Here is a 19,268-nt window from a genome sequence, read left to right as displayed (position 1 = left end):
GTGAGGTGTCTAACATTATCCTCAAGAGTACGACTATATATCAAAATATCATCCACGAACACAACCACAAATTTCCCCAGATGTTCAAAAAAAGATCGTTCATCATTTGCTGGAAAGTGGCTGGAGCATTGGTTAACCCAAAAGGTAATACGAGAAACTCGTAATGGCCATACCTAGTCCGAAAGGCGGTTCGTTTGACACGCCTTTCATGAATACGTATCTCGTGATAGCCAGTACGTAAATCTATCTTCGTGAAATATTTCGCTCCTGCTAACCGGTCAATCAGGTCATCTGATCTAGGGAGAGGATAACGGTTCTTAATTGTCGACTTGTTTAATCTCTTGTAATCTATACACGTTCTCCAGGTGTTGTCCTTCTTTCTCCTAAGCAACACAAGGTGATTTACTTGGACGGATCTGGTCCATCCTCAGATAATCTTCGAGTTGTTTAACCAACTCATCTTCCTCAACTTGGCTCATACTGTAAGGTGGAATACTAACAGGATGAGCACCAGGGATCAAGTCAATACGATGATCTACTGCCCTTTCAGGTGGTAAGCCTGATGGCAGTTCCTTAGAAAACACATCTTGAAATGAATCAAGTATCTTCTGTAATTCTTTGCTTTCAAATACACTTAATTCATTGACATCCATAGAAGGTATGAGAAATAAAGAAAGTGGAATAAATATACAATGGAAAGCGGTATACAAAGAAGAATCCATTATATTTCCAAAATCAACTGTATTTACAAGAGGTCCCTCTGAGAGGGATGTATACAATCACCTAAGATACTATACTGTGTGTTCCTATGTTGAAAAGAAAAAATATGACTAGACCAATCTATCTGGGCTTGAAGAGTCTTAAACCACTCAATCCCTAATAACAAGTCTACATATTCTAGGTGCATAATATAGCATTCCAGAGTATCTTTGTAGTCCTGAATCCGGATTGGTAGCATCTCCACCTTTCGATCCTATACTTGCTGACCCGCAGGTAGGCGTACCTCATAGGTATGATCGCTGGGTGACGTATCAAGACCCAATTTCTACACAAGTTTATAGTTAACAAAGTTGTGTGAGCTGCCAGGGTCTAGAAGAATGTGGATTCTATGGCCATTTACTTCTCCATAAACTCGGAGAAGATCATGCAAACCAAAAACTTTAGAGTTGAACAAACAATCAGAACATGAACTAGGACGAGAAAGTACAGTAACTAACGTACCTATCAAAGACAACTGGTTAGCTGCGTCTTTGCACCCTTTTGCTTCGGGCACTCGTTACGCATGTGTCCTTTTTCTTCGCAGATGAAACGTCCCCCCTCCTTCTTGAGCTTCAAAGCCTTAAGGAGACGTTTCTTCTTCGCTGGTGTCGAACTTGAATTCTTCGAAGGTTGTTCCAAAGACTTTCCTTTGGTTGTGTTAGCCATTGGTGCGGAGAACTTTCTTTTGTGCTTGTTCCCCTGCTCGATAACGGGTTTAAACTTGGAAGAGACCATTGTATCATCATAGATACGAGCGGAATGAATGGCCTTATCCAAAGTTTTGCATTTATTATTTTTAACCTATAAACGGTATGAGTCAGGTAAACCGGCTACGAAAAACCCCAAAAGAGTTGTGGGATCCATCTTCGTAGCTTTCATCTGCAAGTCCCTAAATTTCTGGAGGTAGACCTCATAAGTGAGGTGCTGCGAGGTCATGGTCAAAGCTATAAACCCGGCAACAACATCATAATCATCCTCTTTCTTGAGAAATTCTTTCTTGAAGACATCTTCGAATTGTGCCCACGTCGTTGACTTAGGGTTGAGTTCCTTTCATCAAAGCAAAGCTTTGCCTGAGAGGAAACCTGCTACTAGCTGGATCTTTTTCCCATTGTCATATGGATGGAACTGAAAATGGACTTACCACTTATGTAGCCAAGTGTCCACTATCTCCTTGGTACGCTGCTTTTGCTTATCCCCGAACTGTTCCGGAGTACTGTTGGGGCCTAAAGCAAAGGCCAAGGTATCCATACCCGAAAGAGTAGATAGAGTAGATAGAGTAGTGGTCAAAAGAGAGCTGGAGTTCTGCAAAGCCTGTATCTGCGCGGCGATTTGTGCTTGATGTTCCGAAGAAGAAGCTTCGAGAGCAACTTTAAACTCTTGGAAAACTGATTTTCACACATAATCGTCGAAAAGGTCGACATCGGTATCTTCCGTAGCCAGCAGGCCTTCACGTTCGATAAGGAGCTCCAACTCGGATTCTTGGGTCGACATCTTGAAGAGGACAAGGGGAGAGAAAATTCGATCTTGCACAAGAAAAGTGCTAGAGAACTTGAGAGCTTGAGAGGTTGAAAACTTGAGAGATGTGTGGCAAGAAGCCCGTTTAAGGGAAATATATAGGCTTCCCCAACAGCAATCTTTAGCTTTTGCTTTTGTGTTTTATATATATATATATATATATTGTTGTCTTTAAAAAAACACCTTTAAGCATTAAGTAGGTTTTTTTTTTAACCTTTTACTAAGGTTTAGGAAAAAAAACGAAAGCATGAGGAAAAAAAAAGGACCCACGCTACGTTGCTTTTCGCTAAATCTATCGCCTGCTTCTTGCCACCCGTCGGACTGCGAGTATGCGCCTATAATCTGCCGTCGCCTGCGCACGTGTTTGGCCGCCTGCCTACCTCGGCTTGTTCGCCTGCCTGCCTGCGCTACCCACGTCAACTGCACATGTGCGCTTGCGTCCGCCTGGCTGGCGCTATCGCTTGCACATTGGTGATGCCCGCCCATACGGCCTGCGTCCACTGCCCGTGTGCAAGACCCGGCCAGCAGCACCCGACCCTGCACATATAATAGTCGGCGACCCTCTCTCTCACTCTCTCTCTCTCTCTCTCTCTTTCAACAATAGCCGACTGGCTTTTTTTTTCTCTCTCTCTCTCAACAGTTCATACGACTGCAAAAACGCATCTAGCCTTCTTCTTGCTAAACAAATCAACCCTACCCGACCACCTTCTCCATCATCACGGGTTTCTTTGATGAAAAAGCTGTTAAAAGTCATCTCCTGTCTACCTGTATACACCAGGGCCTTTGTTGTGGGTGTGCCCGCCCTTATGAGGTGTTTTATCATTTTTCCACACTCCCCGTATTTTTTCCCATTTTTCCTAGTGGTGGGAGGGCTGCCAGATGATGCCAGGAGCACCCCATGCTGGCCGACTAGATGTTCATCAGTCGTGGGCTTCAGGGCTGCTGGCCGACTAGATTTCATCAGTCGTGGGCATCTGTATGCTGGCCGACTGCATTTATGCAGTCGTGGGACTTTTTCTCCAGTCGTGGGCACTCTTGCTGCTGGCCGACTGCCCTCTATGGGATGTATATATAGCCCCTCAGCCCCCACCACTTTCTCATTCAGTTTTTCCGGGTTCTTGTGTATAGAGAAGAGTTTACACACCTATCTCTCTGTGTTTCTTGTGCTGTTTATTTTCTGCAGTCTACTTGCTCTTGTCTACCCAAGTTTGGTTATCATTTCCACTGCATATTCTGACATGGTATCATAGCCCTAGGCTCTAGGAGATCTTGGGCGTTTTTCTGAGCAAGAGGGGGAGCAACAGGTTGCTGATTGGTGGACTGTTTCGGGCTGAACGGGAAGAGAAGGTGCAAGAGGAAGGCGGGCAAAGGTGCTGGACAGCCACTTGCAGATTTTCAGATTTTTTTCCCACCCACCCACCCTTTCAGGTTACTCTCCGCGATGGCAGATTTATTAGAGATGGCTGAGAAGCACGTGAAGATTCCGACTCACCCCACGTTCCCAGTGGATCGTCAATTGGACGGGTCCAATTACGGCATCTGGAAGGTCATGATGGAGTCGGTTCTGGAGTCATATGACCTTGCTGATTTTATTATCATAGGGGTGCCACGGCCGGAAGCTGAGGAAGGGGAGTTATTATCGACGAGGAAGGACCGAGAGGCACAGGCACACATGTGGGATCGTGTCAACGCCAGGGTCCAGTCGTTTATTTTCCTCAATTGCACACCACAAGTGATCAACCATGTGAAGCACATGACGCTGGCGAGAGGCATATGGGAGCACTTGGCTTCTTTGTATAACAGGGTGTCACCCATGAAACGGATATCCTTGGAAGTGCAGATGCGGGTTATGAACCCTGCAAAGTCTTCGACGATGCGGGAACACATCAACAAGCTGCAGGCCCTTCAACAGGAAGTCCTTCAAGCTGGGAAAGAGATATCATCCGAAGATATGGCCATCACTTTACTTTCCCACTTACCTGGTCAGTATTCTGCTTTCTATTCCTCGTTGATCACGAGTGGCAGGCTCAGCACCATTACTTGGGAGGAGCTTGTGCCAATGGTCTTGGACCAGGAGGAACGTTTCACGAACCCTCCTCACGGCGGAGGTTCGGAGACCTTAACTGGCCAACGGTCGAAAGGCTGTAATACCGACAAGGGCAAAGGGAAGGCTTCACCGGAGAAGTCTTCTGAGAAGAAGCCTGATCCAGAACGAGAGAATCTGAAGGCCGAAAGATCTTGTAATGATTGTGGCGAGAAAGGCCACTACTGGAGGAAGTGCCCTAAGCGGACAGGGAAGAGTGCTGATTCTTCAGCCTCAACTGCGAAGACTCCGGCATTTGTGCACTTAGAGATGGTGGACTCTGATGCTTCATCATCTTCGAGCGAGGAGGCAGTTGGCTTCACCGCGAAGGATACCCGGGAATGGATTCTCAACAGTGGTGCTTCCAGGCACATGACTCCATCCCGTGACTTCTTTTTGGATCTGAAACGGCAGTCAGGTCGTATCTTTATTGGCGATAACTCCACTATTCCGATACATAGTGAGGGCCGGATGGAGATTATTCCCGACGGAAAGGGCCAGGCTTTTGCTCAGTTCAAGGATTGGCACGTGATGGTGGAGAAAGAGTCTGGATTTGAGGTCAAGACTCTCAGGGCTGACAAAGGAGGTGAATTCTCCTCGACTGTATTTTTTCGGTTTTGTGCAGATCATGGCATCAAAAGGGAATTGGCCAATACTGGATCGCCTTCGGAGAATGGAGTTGTAGTGCTCTAATACCATGAGAAGAATGTGGAGGAGAGGGAGAGATTAAGCTTCTTACAATAAAACTTCTTCACACACACAAGAGTAGACAAGCACACAAGAGGGATATGGATGGCAAAATTTTCTTCTATCTTCTTCACTTTTCTACAATCATAGCATGAAGCTAAGAGTACATACTACAAGGGAAAGTACTCTACTACTAAAACATATAAGGTCCATAGTGTAAAACCAACTATATGAAATAGCACTATAACTATGCCATAACTCTAGTAACCAAAGTGGCTGTCATACAGCCTGTAAACCATTGGTAGTGTATCAATCATAATCTCACCAAGCATGTCAGTGACATAAGTAAGGAGGTGCTATCTTGGTATTTCATCTATATCCATGTCATCCATATCCGCAATAGTTGAGCTCAATATCTCAACAAAGAAGGAGTCCCCCCTTCTCTCAAGGAACCCATTATGAAAGCTTCTTCACCACGGAACCAAGTTGTTATAGTTTCTTTGTATGGATGAGGAACAGAAAACATGGGGAAGGGTAAAGAACCAATGACATGGACTACCTTAAACACAAGGGTCCTTGAAGAGTGATCACATAATGTGTCCTCAACCACCGCAAGCCTACAACCTCTAGTCCCCTCTCCCAAAGTCTGCATCCCACACACGGAGTAAATCCCTCAATGATGATAAGCTAAAACCTAGCTATATATCCCAATAATCTAATTCACACTATGTAACCTCTCTCATCTCATGCTAGCCTCATTATGTCCAAACACAAGACATAACATTCTCCCCCTTCTAATGAGAAGAAGACAAGGACTGGCTCTCGAATATGGTTTGGTGTGCAATTTGTTGCCGTGCCAAAACCATACAAGTATAGAGTGTCCTTTTGATAAGGCCTAAACAGTGACAATATTTTGCTCATTGGTGTGAGTGCCACGAGAACCATGATATAGCTCATTGTTGGTACCTAGGAAACCCATCAAGATGGACTCCATCAACATAATAGATGCTCCCTATGCTAAGGCACACCCAACAAGCCCCACTAGTCACTCCCCAACTAGCACAATCTCCAGTGCCTGCCTGAACGTAAGAACAGGACTGTGGTGGAGATGGCGAGGACCATGCTGGAGCATCGTGATCTTCCTCGTCCACTTTGGGGTGAGGCTGTGGCAACGGCTGTCCATACCATTAACCGCTCTCCGACGACTTCTATACCCCATATGACTCCATTTGAGGCATATTTTGGCAGGAAACCCGATGTCTCGCACTTCCGTGTCTTTGGGAGTAACGCGTATGTACATATTCGGAAGAAGCAGAGGGGGAAGCTTGACTCCAAGTCCCGCAAGCTGGTATTTGTGGGGTATAACTCTCTTTCCAAGGGATACAGGTTGTATGATCCAGAGAGGAATGAGATTGTTGTCAGCCGGGATGTGGTCTTTGACGAGCATGTTCCAGCATCCACTGTCGAGGAGCCGCCACTTCTTGGAGATCCAGAGGAGTCTGATGATGATTCCCAGTCTATCACTCCAGTTGATCCACCTCAGTCATCACAGGAGGTTGAGCCCGCAGCTGGAGTTGAGCCCCCGCGACCACAGGAGGCTCCACGATCTGTTCGAATACCTAGGTGGTTGTTAGACGCCCTTCGGGAGTCAGGTGTCACGGAGCTACCCTCCGAGTGAACCACAGAGGACGGCCCTCGAAGATCACATCGAGTCCGAGATAAAAGCAACACGGCGGAGCTTCTTCAGGTGAACTATGCCTTGATGTGTCGTGTCATGCGGGACAAAGAGCCCACTTCCGTAAAGGAAGCCCTTTCACAGGATACTTGGAGGAAAGCCATGCAGGTGGAACTTGATGCCATCGAGAAGAACAACACTTGGGAGTTGGTACCGAGGCCGGCCGTCGAAGCGGTCAGTCATTGGTGTCAAATGGGTCTTTAAGACCAAATACGCGTCTGATGGGTCGGTGGACAAACACAAAGCCAGGCTTGTGGCTAAAGGTTATGCTCAGCGGCCAGGCATCGTGTAAACCGGCCTTCAGAAAGCAAAGGGCAGTGGAAACAAACACTCGCACATAAAACACTTCAACACCATTGAGGACCTAGAAAAGGAAAACAAACAGGGGGAGCTAGAGTGCTCCTGCAAAAAGTACACGGACACCGATTGGCCCCAAATCGCAGTGGCGCCCCTTGCGGTATTTCTTTAATTGATTCTAAGAGCTTTGATTACAATATAAGGCTGGTAATTCAGCCGTCCCAGTAGAACTCCTGAAGCCTGCAAAGAACCTGCATCTGGCTTCTTGTTCACACGGCATCCACAAACAAGTCCAGCCATTGTTCATATCGAAAGACTCTTCTCACATTGAGTCTGCATACAGAAGCTTTCTCCCATGATCAAGGCTGCCACAACCATCCATAGCCTCTCACACTATGAACAGCATCACACCCTGACACATCCAGTGCTCCTGCATCACAACACAGACTCCCAAACTGTCTCTCAAAAGAGTATCACAGCACAGCATACCATACAGTCGACACACCTGTACAAACCCTCTCTACCTTCCAAGGGTACTATCCATCTCTGTCATGGATTTCCTGTCCCCTGTCCTATCAGTAGCAAGGCTGTACCATACATGTGTCCATTCCTGTACCTTCTGCCTGCATGTGACCTGTCTCCTGGAGAAACCCAAAAACATGTTTCCTCATCGAGAAACCTACGACCTGTTTCCACATGAAACCCTTAGGCCTGTTTCCCTTTGAAACTTATGTCATGTTTCCCATACATCTAGTTACCTGTTCCCACATGAAACATCTGGCAACATAGAGATGCCCATAACTGTAGGTCCCACTGTTCCTTTCTAGCAAGAGAGAACAATCTGCTCCATGAGCACGCAGCCATGCGAGCTTGCTTCACTCCCATGCCAAGAAACATAACCAAATGACCTTGTACTTGCAGCCAAAAACCCAAGCACATAGCTGAATTTGCAGCCAAACAAAAACAGCCCATAAACTGTCCCAAAACAGTCCCGAATCCAAAGCAAAGAGAAGCTGAAAGTTCCATCAGACGAACGCCATCGACATGATGTCTATGTTCATGGAAAACCAGCCTCTGTCCACCTTTGTATCAAGAGAAACCAACCCTTGTCTACTCTTCAGCAGAGGGGGAGAGAGAGAGAGAGAGAGAAAGAAAGAGAAAGCAGTACTGGCTGTCCCCACATGTACGCCCTTGTTTCTCCTGCAGTTCCCTCTTTCCAAAAGAGCCTCTCATGCCCTGCTTACCTGCGCAGCTTTTCACTAGGAAGGGGGAGAGTCCCACGCTCAGATCAGCCACTGCCCAACTGTCCTCTCTTCCACGCTGCCGCCTTGTACCTGCAGTTCAGCCCACGTGCATCCTCCATGCAGCCGACTAGGCCCTGCAGTCCAGCCCCTTGCGTATAGAGAAGAACATGTGCTGCTCTGTCCAGCGCTGCCTGTACACGCCTGCAGCAGAACTGTCCAGCGCCAGATTCTGTCCTGTCCGTACAGCTGCCCGTACAGATCAGCATGTACTCCCCTGTGCGCTGCCAGCATACCGTTCAGTTCTACGCAGCCATCCCAAAAAGCACAGGCGCCTCCTTTTCCTGGCAGCCCCTCCTTTTCCCCAAAAAGCACACGTGGCCCCAATATAGCTTATGGGCCACGTTTTCTTCATAAATGGCATTAAAAATTACTTTAAAGGTTTTTAAAACCTTTTAAGTTAAAATTCCTTTGCCCCCTTTCACACATGGGGTTATCCACACATGGGCTTCCATCTTCACTCCCACCTGATGCCATTCACACTGTCCACCATGTCCCCGTGCACATCTGCATCTTGTCCAGAGAAAAACACAGGGTCATGACACATCGACTACGAGGATACCTTTGCACCGACAGCGCGGATGACCACGATTCAGACCGTTCTTGCCCTTGCTTCTTCTCAGAGGTGGCCCGTGTATCAGATGGATGTAAAATCTGCGTTCCTTAATGGTGACCTGCAGGAGGAGGTGTACGTTGAGCAGCCTCCAGGCTTTATTGTTCCAGGATCGGAGGGGATGGTTTACGGGTTACGTAAGGCCTTGTATGGTCTTAAGCAGGCTCCCAGGGCTTGGAATCAGAAGATTGATTCCTTCTTTATTCGGACTGGATTTCAGAGATCGGTTGCAGATCCGAACCTGTATCTCTTTCGAGAACGCGGCATGGTCACACTCATCATCCTTTATGTGGATGATCTCATTCTCACCGGCGGTCATGTGGAGCACATTGGAGCGACGAAGGCTGCCTTGTCAAAGGAGTTTTAGATGACCGACTTAGGCTTACTCCACTTCTTCTTGGGATTGGAGATCTGGCAGACCCAGAGGGGGTTTTTCGTCTCTCAGCAGCGGTATGTTCATGAGTTGCTTGAGGCCTTTGGGATGGAGAACTGCAAGCCTATTACTTCGCGATGGACCCGAACACAAAGTTAACCTTACAGATCCTTGTGAGCCAGTTGATGCCTCGCAGTACCGGAAGTTGGTTGGTTCATTGATCTGGTTGCTGAACACCAGATTGGACTTGAGCTTCTCCGTGGGGCTGTTGAGCTCTTTTATGCAGACGCCATTGAAGTCTCATTGGGACGCAGGATTGCGGATCTTGCGGTATCTGCAGAGTACGAAGGATCTGGGACTCTTTTACACAGGAGGGAATGGAGTCAAGCTCCAAGGTTGGAGTGACTCAGATTGGGGAGGAGATCCAGACACGAGGAGATCTACTTCAGGATACAGTTTTACCCTCGGCTCAGGAGCAGTTTCTTGGAGCAGCAAGAGGCAACCAACTATTGCCCTTTCTTCGACAGAGGCAGAGTATCGGGCTGCTTGTCGTGCTGCTTGTGAGGTTGTATGGCTGCGGAGGCTGCTAGGCGAGATTGGGTTTCCACAGAGGGAGCCCACAATTCTCCAGTGCGATAACCAGAGTTGTATAGCTATTGCTCGGAACCCGGTTTTCCATGCCCGGACCAAGCATATAGAGATACAGTATCACTTTGACCGTGAGAAGATCTTGGCTGGTGACATCTTGCTACTTTATTGTTCGACGGAGGACAATGCGGCGGACCTCTTCACGAAGTCTCTACCTCAGGCTACGCTCAGGCGGCACTCCAGCTCCCTTGGGTTGGTTTCACAGCCAGGAGCTGAGAGGGGGTGTTAGAAGTCATCTCCTGTCTACCTGCATACACCAGGGCCTTTGTTGTGGGTGTGCCCGCCCTTATGAGGTGTTTTATCATTTTTCCACACTCCCCGTATTTTTTCCCTATTTTTTTCCATTTTTCCTAGTGGTGGGAGGGCTGCCAGATGATGCCAGGAGCACCCCATGCTGGCCGACTGGATGTTCATCAGTCATGGGCTTCAGGGCTGCTGGCCGACTGGATTTCATCAGTCGTGGGCATCTGTATGCTGGCCGACTGCATTTATGCAGTCGTGGGACTTTTTCTCCAGTCGTGGGCACTCTTGCTGCTGGCCGACTGCCCTCTATGGGATGTATATATAGCCCCTCAGCCCCCACCACTTTCTCATTCAGTTTTTCCGGGATCTTGTGTATAGAGAAGAGTTTACACACCTCTCTCTCTGTGTTTCTTGTGCTGTTTATTTTTTGCAGTCTACTTGCTCTTGTCTACCCAAGTTTGGTTATCATTTCCGCTGCATATTCTGACAAAAGCAACATACTAATCTGAAAAACAGCAGTATGCATAGAAAAAACAGCAAGCTTCTTGAACGCATACCTTTTCTTCGACCTCACTTCTCTACCTACCGACTTGCTCGTTCACGAGGCATGCTCTGATACCACTGTCAAATCCCCATAGGATCTCCTCGTGGAACGCTCCTGGTACAAGACTCAAAACCTGCAAACAAACCAAACAAACAAGAAGGGGGTGCAGGCATGACTCACCTCCCAACCATGACAGCCGTGGGCAGGCCCACAAGACTTGGCTGTCCCCACCGAGCCACGAGCTAAGCTAACTAGATGGACGTACCGACCAATCCCTTCCTCGAGACGTCCCATTCCACCACAGCTACCCTCGCGGGTCTCGAGATTGCTGCCCCGGCCTCGGCGGCATGAAACAGGTGCACGTCTGCACTAGATCCAGGCTCCTGACCATAGAGCTCTCACAAATCACGCGAGACTCTATATGACTAATGACTAACCTTGGCCACCCTTTTATAGGCTCTTGACCGGTCATCGGGCGTCCACACTTCGGGGCCCGCCCGTCCATACTTGGGTGCCCGCCCGTTAGTCTATCCCTAACTTAGCTCGCCAATCAGCCTGCCTAGCTCCAAGCTTCCCCAAACCTCGAAGCTAGTCTTGTGTGCATGTAGCACACGGTAGATACACACTGTGCACATGACACCACCACTCCACAAAAAGGAAGAAACGAAGGCCTAAACAAGGTCATCCGCAGGGAAAGGCCTAAACAAGGTCATCCGCAGGGAAAGGCCTCTACCCTCATTCAAATCTGTCAGTTACCTGATAATCCCTCTGTGCCCATTATTGAGGCCCATCCAACTCTTCCCTATGGTCATCCTGTCACTTGGGTAGTTGATAGTGGCGCTACTCACCATATGGCACGTAATGCTGACATTTTCATTTCTCAACATCCCCTTAAGGGAGAAGTTCGATGTGGCAACAACACAATGATGCCCATAAAATCCATTGGCACTGTCTTATTTGACACCAACATTGGTCCCAACCAGGCTACCTTGGACAATGTCTATCTTGTCCCTAATTTAGGTCTCAACTTTCTTTCTGTCTCCCAGCTTACCCAACTCGATCGTGGTGTTTACTTCAACAAAAGAGTTGTTGAGGTAATTGATGAAACTACTGGTCTTGTTGTTGCCAAAGGACAAGCTCAAAAGGATGGTTTGTACCGAATGTCCACTTTTCTAACTGAGCCATCTTCTATTGGCTCAGAGTTTCATCGGGTTCGGGCCTATGTGACCCAAGCTCCCTCCGACATATGGCACTTTCGCTATGATCATCTACCCTATTCCACTCTCTATGAGCTATCTCAAGACACGTTAGTTGAAGGTATACCCAACCTCAAACTGACAAAGGATGTCTGGCAGCCCTGTCAACTCGATAAACAACATCGCTCCCCATTCCCACAACACGCTACTCATCGGGCTTCGGGAATCCTCCGGTTGATTCATTTCGACTCAAGTGGCCAATCCCCAACCCCTTCCTTGAATGGATCTCTATACTACATGCTGATTGCTGATGATTATTCAAGATACATGTGGGTATATTTCCTAAAGCATAACTCTGAAGCTTTCCAATACTTTTCCACATGGGTTCGGTTAGTCACCAATCAAATGGGCGTCTCAATTGGGACTGCTCGTAGTGACAATGGTGGTGAATTTATCTCCCATCAATTTTCTCAGTTCTTGCAAGATCATGGGATTCAACGCCAACTCACCTCCACCAACTCTCCCTCGCAAAATGGAGTGGTCAAGCGCAAGAACCGAACAGTCATGGATATAACACGCTCCATGCTTTTTGCAGGTGAGCTGCCTAAACCCCTCTAGTCAGAGTCAATCAGCACTGCGGTGTATCTTCTGAACCGTTGCCCCACAGTTGCTGTTCCCCACATGACTAGAGTCAATCAGCACTGCGGTGTATCTTCTGAACCGTTGCCCCACAGTTGTTGTTCCCCACATGACCCCATTTGAGGCTTTCTTTGGCGAAAAGCCAACTATTTCCCATTTCCGTGTCTTTGGATGTCGAGCATATACTCACACTCCGAATGATACAAGGGGCAAGCTTCAGCCAAGGAGTGAGTTGCTCATTTTTGTGGGTTACTCTTCTGAATCAAAGGCTTACAAAGTTTTTGATCCACAATCAAACAAAGTTTTCGTTCGTCGAGACATTGTCTTTGATGAGCGAGACTTGCTTCGCCTTCCGCTACCCATACCAACTGAACAAGAATCTCAAACTGTGCCAAATGAACCCAGTTACCTACAATTTCACCTCTTGAGGAGGCTTCCTCCTCTCGACAACCACCCAAGGACCCTTTACCTCGCTGGTATCAACAAACCATGCGTGATTCTCGTATACTTCCCTTTTGATATCCCTTTGGACGGTCCTCGTCGATCCATCAGACTCGCCCCTCGTGCCTCATTTGCCTCTGTTTTTTCCGCAGACTATGGCAGATGATGAGCCAACATCGTGGAAAGATGCTATTAAAATTCCATCTTGGAAACAAGCCATGGAACTCGAACTCGAAAGCATTGACCGTAATGGCACGTGGTCCCTTGTGGATCGCCCTCGTCATAAGAAGGTCATTGGAACCAAATGGATCTTCCGCACCAAATTTAAAGCCGATGGTACCCTGGACAAATACAAAGCCCGGCTTGTCATGCAAGGCTTTCGCCAAAAAGAAGGCATTGATTTTGACGAGACTTTTTCTCCCACTGCTCGAATGACCACAATCCGTCTTTTACTCAATCTGGCTGCCCACCATAAATGGCCAATCTATCAGAGGGATGTTAAGAGTGCCTTTTTAAATGGCATTCTTAACGAGGAGGTCTAAGTTGACCAACCTTCGGGTTTCCCTCTCTTTGGTCTTGAGGACAAAGTCTTTCACCTACATAAAGCTCTTTATGGCCTTGAGCAAGCACCCCGGGCGTGGTATCATCACATCGACAAATTTTTTCATAGCCAAGGTTTTCACCCATCACATGAGACCCCAATCTCTATATTCACACTGATCAGGTGATGGTTTGCTACCTTGTGCTGTATGTCGATTACCTAATTATTTCAAGTTCCCATCAAGCCAAAATGGTTGATATCATGGCATAGCTCATACAAACTTTTGAGATGACTGATCTCGGTCGTCTCTCATATTTCCTTGGCATGGAGGTGATCCAACATCTTGATGGTATTTTCGTGTCTCAACAGAAATACTGTCTCCAACTCATCACTTCCTATTTTCCTGATGGTACTATCCCCGTGGCCACTCCATTGGATCCCACCATTAGACTGTCAAAGGAAGTGGACTCACCTCCACATGAAGAGCGAGCCTACCGACAAGTGGTTGGGAAACTTATTTGGCTCACAAATTCTCGTCCTAATATCTCCTATTGCACTTCCATTTTAAGTCAATATTTCAAAGCTCCCAAGGAGCCACATTGGAGTTCAGCAATGAGGGTTGTTCGCTATCTAGCAGGTACCTATTTGTATGGACTTCACTACAGTCGCGGGATCACCTTGCATGGTTACACGGACTCCGACTAGGCTGGTGACCTCAATTCCCGACGTTAGCATGGTGGTTATTTGTTCTCCCTCGGATCTGCCCCTTTCTCTTGATCTAGCAAAAAGTAGGACACCGTTGCAGGTTCTTCAGCAGAGGCCGAATATCGGACCCTCTATGATGCCACCACTGAGGTTATGTATCTTCGTCAACTTCTTTCCGACATGCACATCTCCATCGACACCGTCTCTACCATCTTCGTCGACAATCAGAGTGAGATTGCCCTTGCTGGCAACCCTATTTTTTCTAACCATACCAAGCATGTGGGTGTACATTTTCACTTTAACAGGGAACAGGTTGAGCTTCGTACCATCCAACTCGAGTACATTTCCACGGCAGACAACCAAGTAGACATCCTTATGAAGTCCGTCAACCGCCCCATTCTTGAGCGTCTTCGCAATCGGATTGGCATCGGTCCACCACCATCACCCTCCGGTCATTGAGAGGGGGATTTTCCTCTCCCTTCTTTTTTTACCATTTTTGTATCGGGCACATGAGTCAGTGAAAACCCCATGAGGGCACGCCTCCTGCGAAAACCCACTACATTGCATTTTTTTCCATCCTGCATTCCCTATGCACAGCATTCTGTTTTTTGTGTTTGGGATGCATGTATGAATGAAAACCCAAAAATGGGCATTCATGCATGTGAAAACCTCTTGCATTGTGGCATTCTTCCAGGAGGGCATCCTTGCTTCACACCTATGGTGCTAGCAATAACATCAGATAGCCCCCCCGGGGCATCGTATGCGCCCGAGGACCTGTTCATATAAAGCATAGATGCCCCAAATCATCGTTGATGGGATCCCCAATGACTGTAGGCGTTGGAAGAGTCTCTCTTGTGGCATCGTGTCAAATGCTTTGCGGAAATCCATAAAGCAGTAGTATAATCTCTTCTCCCGTGCCCTAGCCTGGTCAATCAAACATCTCAGAGTGAATATATGGTCAATAGTGGAGAAAGCTCGTCGGAATCAAGCCTGCCTTGGTGCTCGCAGTCCCTCCTCCTCTGCATATGAGCTCAACTCTGCCTTGAGCAGTGTGCCAAAAAATTTGGCCAATGTATGACCAATCATGATAGTCCTGTAGTTGCTGGGGTCTAGCATGTCTCCCGCTTTGTGGTTTCATCAGGGTCACTCTCGCGCTGTTATCTACGTTTTATGGGACAGCAACTCTCTGCTTATTCAGAGTCTCAATAGAGCTCCTGTACTGGACTTCATCTTTTATATTCACATCACCATTGCATGCTATGTGTTTTACTCTGATCTTTCATATATTTGGTCCTTTGGTCTCTTTTGCCCTCACATCTTTTCCCCATGCACTCTAGGTGTGAACCCACCCCTATTTCATTATAGGGTTCATCTTATATTGTACTTTTGGCACTTATCACAAAATCTACAACGTTGCTTTGTGTGCCTCTTCTTGTAATCTCATGACTGTACTTCTTTGTGTGTGTGTGTGTGTGTGTGTGTGTGTGGATTTTTGTGCTTGGCTGTAGCATCTCTCCAACAAACCAACTTATGAGAATTATGAAGGAAATACACCTAGAAAAAATATCCTAGAGTACATGATAAGTTGTGCACCATTTCTCCAATCAAAGAGCTTCTTTGTGCTGGTCACAAAAACCTAAGTCCTTGCCTGATTCTAACGAGGTCTAGTATCATTACGTTGTCAGAATACGCAGCGGAGGCCTAGCGCACGTAGGAGACGCATCACCATCGATCTCCACGAACACCCCCAACGGGCACTGCAGCATCCCTCCACCGGGCTCCCATCTCCCGGTGAGCTGCCTCCCAAAACACCGACCGGAGGAGATGATTATGACAAGGTGCCACTCTAGCCTATATATGGCTCTTCAACTTCCCATGCTTCCACTTATGGGATAATCCAAGGCACCTTCTAGCCATAGATCACACGCTCGAAATCGCCAATCTTCCAACATACGTCGTCTCTCTCTCTCTCTTTCTCTCTCTCTCTCTCTTACCAATCAAAGAGCTTGTGTTGGGTCACAAAAACCCAAGTCCTTGCCTGATTCTAAAGAGGTCTAATACCATTAGGTCATGCGTGCAATGTACATTAGGTTGCATACTGAGCCTTTAGCAGTAGTGCTCCATCCATCACACCCCCCCCCCCACTAGCTCAATATTTTCATAGTTTATTTCATGTTTATTTTGTCCTTTTTTTTCTAGATATCCAGACGACATTCACAGTTGTACATTGATTTGTCTCATAGGTCGAGTTCGGCCTCTAGTAGATGTTAATACAGCTTTCTTTCTTTCTTTCTCACACACACAAGAAAACACCCAACATACAACACCTAACCAAGTCAAAAATTTGAAGGTGAAGCAAACCTGAGAAGGCAGCTCTCTTTCTACAATCTCCATCTGTGTGTTTCCTTCACAAGGAAGGCCCATCTTGTCTTGAAATTGCACAAGCACCTTAGTGATGTCGCCCTCGACAACTTCACATACAATTTCTTTAGTGTTAAGATTTCCAAAATTCACCACCTGGGCACAAGCAAAACCTTGATCATGGTACCACTTCTGAACCTGATCTCTGATCTTCTGTAGAATCCTTGCTGTCACCCGCCTTTCTGATCTAAGCCACAAAATAATGTCTTTCTCCACCGCCTTTGGAAGTATACATGACCTTGTCTTCTTAAGGCGTTGTTTGTAGTCTTCCTCTTGAGATTTCATGAATATCTCCCGCTCCTTATCCGTCATCTTTGTAGGATCAACATCAGGCGGCTTTGTCTGAGGCATCAACCCAACGTTTACACACCTTATGGAATCTGCAGGTTGCCATTCACTCTCTGCAAACATGATCTGCATCTTGAGGGTTCCGTCTTTCTGTGGCAATGCATCTATGTCCACACTCTCAAACATTCCACAACTTGTGAGATTCTCCAGCTCTGTCTGCAATTGTGCTCTTGTAAAGATTCCACCTGGCTTTAGTGTAATGAGTTCATGGAAAGGATCATCAATGCCAACAGGTTTTTCGGTCCTGCTATCTATCAAATCCACAGCAGATACCTTGTATCTTTTTCCAGGACTCAGCTTGGTTGCATTGACCTTCAACCCCACTTTCAATCCATGTGAGTCATAGTTACTTTCCGACTCTTCTGAGTTGGCAAAGGCCATGAACTTCTCGGCCCAATGGTTCCACCAGTACCCACCGCCCCCACTGCCTCCACCACTGCCACCACCCCCCCAGCCACCATAGCCGGCTCCTCCTCCTAGGCCCCCAGAGCCAGTCAACTGAAAGAGGCACCCTCCGGTGATGCCGGCAGCAGTCCCGACAGCGGCCAACCCCATTGTTCTTGTAGAGATCTTGAAGTTCCCAGAATTCTTTGCACTGAAAAAGTTGTGCTTCGGGTTTGCAGACCCCTGACCCAGGATGATGATGCCCTTGCTTCCTTGTGAGGATGCAAGGGGAGACATTGAAGAAGAGCATTTGTTGTAGAGGTGCATGGTGTAAAGGCCCGTGCAATGGTGCTCCTGAGATGTGGGATGCAAGGTCTGCTTGGACCTGTCAAAGCAATCAGCAAGTGTTGTTTGTGGAGGTTAAAAAAACACTTGGGCAGACAAACAAACAGAACAGCCACAGAGAATGCAGGCCAAAGCTGCAAAGCCTTGACAAAACAAAACAAATGGGATGCGGGCGCAAACCCTAGAAGCTTTGCCCAGAAAATCAAAGAGGCATTAGATAGCTCACAACACGAAACATAGACGCTCATCTGGGCGAATCACAGCGACTCTAACATGCAGTCAAATTGCGACTCTAACATGCAGTCAAATTAACAATTACGAAAGAGAAAAGAAACTCACATAGAAGCCATCGCTGACGAGCAACTGCTTGCCTAGCTGCTGGTGGTCAATACTTCTGGTAACGAGAACGCCCAAGGGTTCGATTTTTTATCTCTGCCTGCTTATATTTACATAAATATATTTTGTATATTTATTACAAAGTCCAAAATATGCACCCAAAAAGTTTTATTTTTTATATTTATTAATTAACCATTTGCCATGCACGACTCTGCACCTTATCCCATTCATATTTCTAAAGGTGAGAAATATGAATCGAATCCTCCTTTTTTGGCAATAGCCACACGTCCTTTTTTGGCAAGTACCACGTGTGGCTCTACATGCTTCCAAAAAACTAAGTGTGTTCTCCATTTACATGCTTACACGTTGCTATTGTAGGCGAGCAGTCGTGGGGAGGGAGTAGGTGGGAGAGAGGAGGCGAGGCAAGCATGCGATGGGAGGGGAGGGCAGGCAACAGGTAACTTCAAGTAGGCGAGGTTGAGGGGGGCGAGCAGGTGATGGGAGGGGAGCGCAGCAATGAGTTCCAGGGGGCAAGGGGGTGGCCAAGAGGTGGGTGAGGGAACTGCCTGCGAGGTAGGCAAGTAGCCGAGGTTAGGGAGCGGGGTAGCGGAGGAGAAGACTGTAAGCAGAGCATATGGAGGCGGTTGCGATGGGAGCACGCGAAAAAAGAGTTGTGTCAAGGCATGGGTGTGTGATAGCTAGCAGAGAACTCCTCACATTCACCTAAGGTGTGGGCCACGATGAAAAAGGTGAATAAGCACCCACGACGAAAATATATTTATTACAAAGTCCAAAATAGTTCGTAAAAACTTCAAATCAAATTGAAAAATGTATTACTAAAGAATATTTTCAAAATTTGAAGGTTTTTCTTCTTCTCCAACCTCTCAAACCTTGAAACTTTATTTTTATATGTATTTTTCAAATTTGAAAGTTGCAATCACACTGACCCCTGTTTATTTCTCACACAGTTCTTTTCAATCGATCGAAAGATGTGGCTTAACAAACTTGTGAACACCCGATAAAGGGGAAGAGTCCTAGTCACCTAGGTATAGTTCGTGGACAAAGATTAGCCCTCATCTGTAAAGTGCCCAAATTCTTTCATGCTTCCAAGTGG

General features: G+C 47.0%; 1 protein-coding gene across 1 annotated transcript in view; it reads right to left on the bottom strand.

Moving 5' to 3' along the window:
* Positions 1 to 18,299, bottom strand: part of LOC147640751 (protein TOC75-3, chloroplastic-like) — a 69,656-nt gene extending 51,357 nt beyond the window's left edge. Inside the window, exons 1-2 of the mRNA XM_086814726.1 lie at positions 18,158 to 18,299; positions 16,682 to 17,858 (exon numbers count right to left, since the gene is read on the bottom strand). Of these exons, the coding sequence (XP_086670852.1) occupies positions 16,682 to 17,858; positions 18,158 to 18,168 (1,188 nt within the window). The 5' untranslated portion in view covers positions 18,169 to 18,299. The remainder of the gene's footprint in view (positions 1 to 16,681; positions 17,859 to 18,157) is intronic.
* Between the last annotated feature and the right edge of the window lie 969 nt (positions 18,300 to 19,268).

Source organism: Cibotium barometz, chromosome 2 (genome assembly GCF_041138505.1).
Source record: "Cibotium barometz isolate CiBa-2024 chromosome 2, ASM4113850v1, whole genome shotgun sequence".
NCBI lineage: Eukaryota > Viridiplantae > Streptophyta > Polypodiopsida > Cyatheales > Cibotiaceae > Cibotium > Cibotium barometz.
Note: the sequence above shows the minus strand (reverse complement) of the source record. Positions and strands in the feature narration are given on the sequence as shown.